General features: G+C 39.0%; 1 protein-coding gene across 1 annotated transcript in view; it reads right to left on the bottom strand.

Moving 5' to 3' along the window:
* Positions 1 to 479: 479 nt before the first annotated feature.
* Positions 480 to 10,773, bottom strand: part of slc6a1b (solute carrier family 6 member 1b) — a gene marked incomplete at both ends in the record, with an annotated part of 14,344 nt that continues 4,050 nt past the window's right edge. Inside the window, 9 exons of the mRNA XM_080421405.1 lie at positions 480 to 590; positions 2,505 to 2,672; positions 3,025 to 3,125; positions 3,448 to 3,550; positions 6,276 to 6,407; positions 7,196 to 7,308; positions 8,276 to 8,400; positions 9,341 to 9,444; positions 10,477 to 10,611. Coding sequence (XP_080277531.1) covers positions 480 to 590; positions 2,505 to 2,672; positions 3,025 to 3,125; positions 3,448 to 3,550; positions 6,276 to 6,407; positions 7,196 to 7,308; positions 8,276 to 8,400; positions 9,341 to 9,444; positions 10,477 to 10,611 — 1,092 coding nt within the window. The remainder of the gene's footprint in view (positions 591 to 2,504; positions 2,673 to 3,024; positions 3,126 to 3,447; positions 3,551 to 6,275; positions 6,408 to 7,195; positions 7,309 to 8,275; positions 8,401 to 9,340; positions 9,445 to 10,476; positions 10,612 to 10,773) is intronic.

Raw genomic sequence — 10,773 nt, forward strand, 5'->3', positions numbered from 1 at the left:
TTATCTTTGTACAGTAATAGTATCTTAATAGATTAATTTCTTGTAAATAACTTTAAATTAGCACAATTTTGTTGAATCACATTGGGCCTCCGAATTTTAAATTATAAATTCAAAATACAGTAATTTCCTAGGTCACATTTCCTTTGCTAGAAAGACTATAACCACTTTTCTTTTTTTTTCTTTTTTCCTTTTTGCATAATGAAATACAAACTATCACTGCAACGGTATGTTGAGTAGTTTGTCTTTCTTCATCCTCATAATGTTTTTTTTTTAACTCTTTATTTTACAAATAAACAAACAGAAAACTGAAAATAACGGTGTAATCAGGTTGGTCTCGCGTGTCCTCAGGAGGTAGGTGAATAAAAGCAGACGTGCTAGTCTGGTGGTCGTTCCCAACCTTGATTATGTTTGTTTTTTTCCTGCGTGCGGTGCACTGACTTGGCCCATCACATGGACGGAGAGACAGGACAGATGTCCATCTAGATGTAGGCCTCTTCAGTGGCCGGGTTCTGGTTCTCGGTCTGTGGTTCTGTTTCTGTTAGTACCTGGCCCTTCTTCAGCACCACAGGCTTGATCATCATCCTCAGACGCTGAGGAAGTGGGACAATGAAACAACCATTATCTAACAACTGAATAGATACTCTGGTAGGGGTGGCATGCATTAAAACATGACAAACTGATGCCCTTAATTTGAAAGTTTAGAAACTTCTAAAATTAACAGACAACATCGCTTTCTTAAGCGTAGTTCGGACAAAAGATTCGCCATGAGAATTTAATGCATTTTCGGATTGTTTATTCGACATGGTCCCAGTGGGTAAAGACCTTTAAGTCTGATTTATAGTACTTTGTACTTTGTCGTACAACGGTGTCGCATGCCGAAAATAGCTTTTCTACTAGTTTGATCTGCTATTTTAAGCATGCGACACCATCGTACGACAGAGTATAAATTAAACATTAGAATGTAGAATGGGTTCTGTGTTCCCCGCTTCCAACCCCTAACCCTAACCCTAAGGAACATAGGGATGACCCTGAATTACCCATTAGACATCACAGTGAATACATTTAGCATAGTCTTCAAATTAATGACTTCAAAACTTATGTGTGATAATCTACAAGAATCCAGTGCAAGAAGGGAGGCTAATCAAACCATCAGTGTGTGCAAAAATATGACAACATAGTTCAAACAATGAATACAATTCCCCACATTGAGAACCAGTGGTTTGTCACACCAGTGCATACATAATGTGAAATGACACAGATGTGTTGGATTTGGAAGTGTTTCACATTACTGCTTAATTTATCTTTACTAAAAATTATACATTTTTTAAATCCAATGTCATCCAGCAGGATGTCAACCACTGTGCCAAACTAAATCAAGAACCCATTGTGGAGGAGCCATGGTCATTGAATCTTCCAAGTCATCTGAAATACAGATCTGTTTGGACCCAGAGAGAGTCTGGCATGGAGTATGCATCCGTGTTAAGTGTTTGTGAGAGCGAGCGTCCGCCCGCACTGGAAGAACCAATCAGCCGGCTGATTGCTACTATTAGACAATCAACCATCAGCTGTTACTGAAGGGCTTGACACCTGCACATCGCCTCTGACAGCCTCTGTGGCTTTGCCAGTAATTATGGACCATTTATTCTCCGCTGAGGAGCTTTAGATGTGTTAGATATGCAGCTATATGGGTCACAAAGGGCCATAGATGTACGGCTATTATTGAATTCCATTGGAAAATCACTGCAGATCGAAGAGCCCTCAATATGTAAGGCATCCCGGAAAAGCCATTATCTGCTATTGATTGAGAGCGACAGATCAATAATAATCTAAATGCGCTATTATGCCAAAGCATAAAAAATGCATGTAATTTATTGAGCGCTTTGTGTCTGATATACCCACATGGCAACTAAAACTATGTAACATAAATTAGAACATAATTTAAGAAATCCACAAATCATGTCTAGTCAGCAGAACCAATTGCTGCTTTCTTTATCCTACATGCTAATAACTGCTTTTCGTGAAGGCATTTATACATACACACAGCACAGTGATTGTTTCTGGACATGGGGGGGGGGGGGGAAAGGCAATTGGGTCAATCTGTGAAATTGTTGTTGCTGCTAAATTGTATCACAGGTACTGACACCCTCAATAGCTGTGTAAATAATTCACATTTAAATTATGATTTTTGCTTGGAACACAACTACAGCCAAAATGTGTTTATAGGATGGCACTTCCGTAAGCTTTCTTTTTTGAGCAAATGTAATGTAAACAGATGTGCTTTCTGTACTTTCGCTGAGACCCTTTCAGCAGCAGTTTTTGTTCAGCTTAATGTCTTGGTGTTTTTTTTTTTTTTTTTTTTTACAACTTTATTTTACATGTTACATACACGTACAAATGTATGTCATTCTTGTTTTTTTTTTTTTTTACAAATATGGTAAATCAAGTGCAATTTCAAATATCCATCACCGCCACGTATCAAGAACTAGAGGGGACATTGTTCGTACCTCTTTGTATGTGCCTTTAAGTGTGAGGAACATGTAACCCATGTAGCCAGGGATGAGGAGCATGGAGGAGAGGGCCATGCACCAGCCCACCCCCTGGCCCCAGGCTGGGAACACATAGTCCCCCATGGTGAGGGGAACCATCTGAATCGCACTGAACAGGAACACGCCCTGTAGGAGATGAGACAAAACAACAACACGTCTCCACATATTCAACTGTCACACAGTCATATTCTACAGCTGGTCACAGATCTGCAGAGTAGACAACATGCTGGGACAGATTTGTTGATGCACACGCTGTTGTCAAGGCCTAAGGGTTTTGTGATACTGTTGGATTTTGGGACACATTGGACTGAACGCTAGCACAATCATGCAGACAACCTGTCTGCATGAGTCCAGATGCCAGGACCGTGGCAGCATGTGGACCAGTTGTCCTATCAACCATTGTTCTAAATGGTCTTTTAATCAAAGTTTGTTGGTTTATGGAATACTATTGATTTTTAAAAGGTACTGCTGTACTTACAGCCACGATGAGCGGAGTGAAGACGACCCAACAGGCCTTCCACCACATGCAGGGCCTGTAGCCAATCATCTCTTCAATGTTGTCGTAGAACTTATCCGCACCTGGAGCCAAGCACAAAGCACAAAGACACAGTCAGTGTGCAGATATACATTTGATGTGATGTGTGATGGACATTCATAATAAAAAAAACATTAAAGAGCCTCTAACAAGTTTCCAATCTGATATCTGGGAAGTCTTTACAAGAGAACTCCTGTGATTGAACACCAACAGTAGAAAGTGTGGGCAGATCTTGAAGAACCAGCTCATGTATAGGCGTGGATGAATTCTAAAGCCTGATATTTTACTTAGCTACACGCTGGTGTCACACACCAAAAATGCTTATCTACAAATCAGACGTATAACTGTTACTTGAGTGTGACTTACCATAGAACCAGGAGATGGAGATGCACTCAAAGAAGACCAGGAAAAGCAGGCACATTCCACTGGCTGAGTAGTAGTCGAACAGCTTGAACACATACAGTCCACCCTGAAGAAGGAGGAGGAGAGGATTGTAGATAGGCTATTTTTGCTATTTCTGAATTTGAAAAATAAATTGAATAATCTTGAAATATTTGTACACATTTGACCAAAATAGGGAAGTCAGGGTCAATATGGTTAAAGTTTTTAATGCAATTGTTAAATTGTGATATTATAAAACATGGGAGGGATATAACATCCCCAACCAGCAAAAAAAAAAAAACTTGAATGATCAGAGGGTTGGCTAAGCAGAACCGTGGCTTTTCCCTCGTCCCCCAGCAGCAAATCTAACCCCGGGAAGAAGAGAGTGCAGAGAAAAAACTATAGCGCACGGAGACGTACAGTTCAAAACTGGTGGTGTGGAATAACATGGTCAGCGTACCACCAGTGACTGGTGAGGGTTGTTGACCTCTCATTGGCGAGGATAGGACTGGTGGCTGAAGAGTCCTTGTGCAAACATTGTGTTATAGGATAGATGGTCAGCACACACATCAAGCATCTGACAGAAAGAGGACTACTTGTCCTAAATCTCTCTGGCCTAGCAGGTCATTATGGGCACCAGCTCAAATGGACCTGCTAAGTGGTGCCAGACCAGCACTCCTATTCTATGAAGCTTGATGGCTGCCCGGGGCGGTGATTAGCGCAATTGCTTCATTCCTACGGCGTTATGATCTCAATCCAGAGTGTCAGACAAAGAGGGATAATACAGGGCCTTTGAGAAGCACGGGCAACCATGACGGCCTCGCAGTGGTCTTCATTCTTAGAACTCTGCTGGGCGGACAAAGAAGGGCCTTGACCCATTTCTTATTGACTTGCTCATGTTTCATTTAGAGTCACCACTTTCAACCTGGCGTCCTTATCTTGGGCATTTCAAACATTTCAAAATAAAAATGAAAATAATTTCAATATAAATGCACGCACACGTGCGCGCACGCACGCACGCACGCACACACACACACACACACACACACACACACACACACACACACACACACACACACACACACACACACACACACACACACACACACACACACACACACACACACAAATGTATGGCTTATGTTAGAAGATTTATGTCTGTTTGAATAGGTTAAATTAGTGAGGAATGTAGCTAGGAATAAGGAATTTTATCATTGAAATATGAATTAGTTCCTAATACACAACAGGTCAATGTGGATGAACATACAAGGATTTATTGAACTCATTAAGTACAGCAGTCCAATTTTCAAGATCAGGTTACTCTGACAATGCCCATGAGAACGTAAGAACGACGAGGGACTTCGCTCTGATCCTCTGAAATCTTTCATGTAAAATAATTGAAAATGTTTAAAATTGCCTGACTCGGAGGCCTAGCTTAGACCATCAAAGTTTTGTGTGTATCCACCCTTGAGCAAATTGGCCCCACAAATGTAAGAACTAAGTCAATATGCTGTGAGGTGAAGTAGAAATTTGGAGCTGTAATGCCTGATTTATTCTTAGTTACGCCAGTGTCTTGCACAAAAATTGTTTTTCTACAAGTTCACAATGCACATCAGCATGACACGTTATGAGCTTGTAGATTGGCTATCTTTGGTGCCTGATTTATAGGGCTAAGTAGGCCTATAAATCAGGCTTAAATGTGTAATTTTACAGTAGATGGCACATACTGTAGGTATGTAGTGTTTGTTTTTGTACATATAATGTTTATTTTTGTATATAATATAGTGTTTGTATTTGTTGATGATCTGTATTATTGTGTTAATTTTGTACGTTATGTTGATGAATTGAATACATAGGACCACAATGGCAACAAGTCCCACAGACATTTTTGTGTTATCCTTTTAGCTTTCATGTCTTGAACCACGTGCTGTTTACATTTCTGACTATTAAAGTATTCAATCAATCAATCAATCAATCAATCAATCAATCAATCAATCAATCAATCAATCAATCAATCAATCAATCAATCCCATGCTGATGTATCACAAGACAGCAGAATTAATCCTGACACATTTGCAGAAAATCAAATAAAATGGTGTAACTTACATATTGGAGAAGTCATAATAAAACCTCACTGGGGTAATGATTGTCTGAGTAATTTCTACGAGAAAGTGTACTCTTACAGAGAATATGACTCCTGACCTTTGAATTGTTAATTTGTCTAAATGTCTAAATGTCTAAATGTCTAAATGTCTAAATGTCTAAATGTCTAAATGTCTAAATGTCTAAATGTCTAAAAGTCATATGCCAGCTGTGAGTATAGCCTCATTTGGCATAATTATGTTATGTATTATGTCCACACTGTATTTGGAAGAACTCAGATGACTAGTTCTTGTGCTACACAATCTATCAAAGAAGCAATTTCCCCTAAAAAGCTATTCACTGTATTGTAAATAATAATTTCTGAGCATTTACAGTATGTAACAAGTTACAAAGGCAGATTTTACTTAAACCCTACATATGTCACTCTCCTTCATACACAAAATCACTTGTGAAATTGTACATCTGCAGTTTTTGCCCCAGAATAGGGATGCTAGGGTTCTTGTAGTTAAGAGTCATATGTTTAAGTGTAGAATACTGTACTTGCAATCTTGCAAATCCACAATGTATGAATAGTGATCTGGTTAGTCTGTCAGGAGATGTTTATCTTGGTAGTGTTGGACTGCTCAGTCAGACAGGAATTTCAGTGTGATGTTTGATAAAATAAAATAAAAACAAAATAAGAAAAATAAAACATGATGCATTTAATTTACCTGTGTAATGTTGGACAGGCCAATGATGTAGGACACCACGCAGACAGCTGCAATGAAGAGCTCTCGCCTTTTTCTCAGAGCCCGAGGGAACTCGTCAACCAGCGCGGTGATGAAGCCTTCCACAGTACAGAACTACAATGGTAGTGGAATTATGTTACTACACACGCTGAGAACAAGCTCCAACCTCTCCACTACACCGAGCTGCTGACACTATGTCATAATGACGCTGTCAGGCAGAAGTCTTGTATCTCCACATTTCATCTTTTCCCCCCCATTAATTTCTTAATTTAAACATTTGTCGCACAAAAGTAGCAAAAATATCCAATCTATAAGCTTACAATACGACAGGTTGTGAGATTGGGGATCTGCTATTTTTGGTGTTTTTGAAACAATTTTTTCAAAACTAATCAATGTAATCTATTATGAAATAATAATGATTTCAATGCAATTCTAATTTTAGAAACTTTTCTTTTTCCTTTTTGAAATACAGTAGCAAATCTACAAGCTCAGTAGCAAATCTACAACCTCAAAACCCTTCAAGATGTGAAGTTACAGTGTTGCTATACACCCTTGCACGACACTACTCGATACTAATCAATTTAGTCAATAATATATAGAGATTCCTTGGAGCCTATATATATATATATATATATATATATATACATATACACATACACACACACACACACACACACACACACACACACACACACACACACACACACACACACACACACACACACACGCACTATTATATTAGAATAATTGCTAATAAAATCATCGATAGCTGCTGCCCTACCATCATGATCTGACATAACGCCAACAGAGTGCCACAATTCAAACTGAAACAAATGATCATACAGTAGGCTAGCACTACACCTCCATCTGAGGTCAATTATGATTTATTGTGTGTACAGTACCTGGCTGTCAATCCCCAACATTAGCAGCATGGAGAAGAAGAGGATAGCCCACAGAGGAGAGATGGGGAGCTGAGTCACAGCCTCGGGATAGGCCAAAAACGCCAGGCCAGGTCCTATGGGGAAGATCGACCAGTACAACAAACATCATGATCTGTCCTTTATTGGATACTCACATTGTATAACAACCGTTGAAACATATTCTCCTATTATTCTTGCAGAACGTCTTGCCACATTTTGCTGCTTGTACCTGCATGAGTGAGAGTGACAAATAAAGCCCTCTTGAATCCCTCTTGAATCTTGTGACATGTTATTCTCAAAAGACTCAATGGACTATACTGTAAATATAATAGACACAAATCTTTTACCCTTAACATTAGAGGTGGAGAATGCCTCTCACTGTGTGTTGTGGTTGTTTATGTTTGAGATAAGTAGCTCTGAATTTCATGACATGTTGAATTATGTGGCTCCAAGGAATCAATACAAATACTGTGTCTAGAGTAAAGGTAAATGGCACACTATCTAGAAGATTTTCATTTTATAAAGGGTCATGATAAAGGCCAGCTCTCAGCAATTACAGTATGCAATTTGCATAAGGAAAAGTCATTAGTAAGAACAACACTATGCAGATGATGTGAACATTTATTTAACTTTCCCAGATCAATCCTTGCCAAAATTAATGGAAACAAATGATCACAGAATACAGTAAGAACTTATAAACCAATTGAAATTAAGTATGAAGCTTTAACACTTAGAAAACAGATATCACCAGAACTCAAATATATATAAATTAAAATATCTAACATACCTGTAGAAAACACAGAAACATACCATCTCTGCCCACTGGTATCTTTATAAAAAGTGTCCGACCTTCAAAAGGCCAGTGGTTACAGAAAATGGCTTCTATTTTTTCCTCTTCTTCCATTATAGACATAATAGGAGGCTGCCATAACTGCCAATCTAACACCTTTCCTTCTCTGCCTGGATTGACACCAGCACATCAAGAGGCTATTTTTGTGTCACGAGCATCTCCCTTGCGAGTGCTTATTGTCCCCATTGAGATTCAACATTGATTGCAATTACCTGAGGCTGCCACATCAGCGATTGGTCTCTTTGTCACATTGGCCATGAAGCCCACGATTGAGAAGATGACAAGGCCGGCAAACATGCTTGTGAAGGAGTTGATGCAGCAGACAATGACGGAGTCTCTGCAGGGGGGAGACAATGTGAAAGGCAACCATTGTTATGCCTGTATCAATTCCTTATCAACCCGTCCCACATTTTTGGAGCTGGGTGAGACGAAAGGGGTGGGGAGGAAAGAAGCTATTTTGCATCCCATATCAGTACTGCAGCCTAATACATCTACATTGACAGATTCATTTAAATCCGGACTGAACCGTGGCAGATTGAAAATGGTTGGTGACGCAAACACAGCTATAGCCAGGGAAGTAACGAGGCAACTGATAAGTGCTGAGCACCGTTATGACACAAACGAAGACAGCTAAATGTGTCTGTTGTTGTCAGCCCACGTAAATCCATAACAGAACGTCTTAATGACCTGGAAAACCAACAGCACTTTGTGGAAATAACACCTTTGATGTGAAATGTCTGAAAGCTTCACATTATTTCATTATAGTCCACACTCCACACATGATCGAGGCAGTGTATGCTCAGAAAAGTACACAACGCTACGGATACTCTGATAATTAATACAACATAATATGCATTTCTGCTTGAAAATCTGTGTTTAACCAGGAACCCTAGCATCTCTATTATGGGCATGTCATAATTGCCGAACATTAGGATAAATTGATTTATCATTTGGCAAAAATGGATATTGGTGAATATTCAGCAAAATATTAGCCATTCTACAATATGTCGCAATGCTATGCATTGTGAGCTTGTAGATTGGCTATGTTTGCCATTTGACATACTGTACAATGGAGTATGTGGGTGGTGGTAAGTCTTTCTATGTGCCTTATCAGTCACCTTTGATAATCAATATTAATTATAAACTAGTTCACCCAAAAAATGACTTATTTTCTATCAATGTGGGTGTGTAATTGATAGAAAATACATATTTTTTGGGGTGAACTACTCCTTTAAGAACTAATAAAATATAGGAAATGTTCTTGAAATTGAGCCTACCTGTAGACATTGTTATTGAAGGGGTTATAACTGCCCAAAGCAATCAAAGAACCCAGTCCCAGGCCATAAGAAAAGAAGATTTGAGTGGCCGCATCGAGCCATACCTGAAAAAACAACAACCCCAAATCAGAGGTTAACGTCAGGAAGAGGAGACAGTATGACAACAGATGGATAATCAAGTCCATACTTGATTATGGGGTCAAGAGTGGAAAAACAGCTTTGAGCATCAATCATTTGACTGCTTTCTCTATAGACACTTATCTATAACAGATTTTTCTCTAGACAAAACATAGCAGCTAATAGCCTATAATTGGCTATTGATTAGTATAAAACATATAGCTTAATAAGTACTGATTTTGTTCACACTAAGTAAACACTGAACCATAATAATTGTGGTTGATTAAAGGACACAAAAGCATTGTTGTTGTTTTTCAATTATATGGTTAAGTCATTGTGCATGCTTTACATGGCTGACAAATAGAATTTTAAAAACAGAGAAGCATGATTGTGCAGTAAGATGTGTTGCTAGCCTAGCGACTGAGGAAATAAACCAACCAACCAAATGCTTCCTGGGAAAAGTCCTTAACCCAATCCTAACCAAAGTGTCATACAGTATTGGTTTCCAGAAATGTATGAGTTTGCTTTAACATAATAACTAATAAGCTATAGATTTAGATTTTGTTCTGCAGTTCCACCTCAAGAGGAAATATTTTGCTATCAATGTAGATGACAATTTGGCCAACACAGACATATTGTGAAATTCACTGTCACCTAGACAAAAGACAAACCCTACAGGAGATCATTTTGATCAAGATAGGACAATAATGTATCATCAACTGGGACTTTGGAAAAAGCATCAAAGTCGGGTCCGGGGACCACCAGAGGTTTAATTTGAGTAATTGACCCTTACAGGTCTGTAAGGGTCAATTACAGGAGTGTATACAAATGGTGCAAGGAGACCCTTACTTGGTTCCATTACACTCTCTGAGCTGAATTAACACAGAGGATTTTGCAGTGTAGATTGGGGTCCCAGAGATACAAATTGGTATCAAACAGGGGTCTGTGGACTAATGCATAACAAACTGGGGGTCCTTGAAATTAAAAAGGTTGAGAATCACTGCATTACTATACTGTACCTCAGACTCCTTGAGTTTGTTGAAGTCTGGAGTAATATAGAAGAGGATCCCATCTATGGCCCCAGGTAGAGAGATGCCGCGACAAAACAGGATGAACAGCATGAAGTAAGGATATGTGGCCGAAAAATACACCACCTGTGGTAAACAAAGTCATTGTAAGGGACAAATAAACAGCACACAATCAAATAGAATATGGATCTATGGATGACATATTTTTGTAGGCGGGTTCCCTTACTACCAAAAATGATCCCTGTGGCAAACCAAATGATACTTGGACATTTTGTTTCAGCAAGATAA

Source organism: Gymnoscopelus braueri, assembly GCF_963280865.1.
Source record: "Gymnoscopelus braueri genome assembly, chromosome: 3".
Taxonomy (NCBI): Eukaryota; Metazoa; Chordata; class Actinopteri; order Myctophiformes; family Myctophidae; genus Gymnoscopelus; species Gymnoscopelus braueri.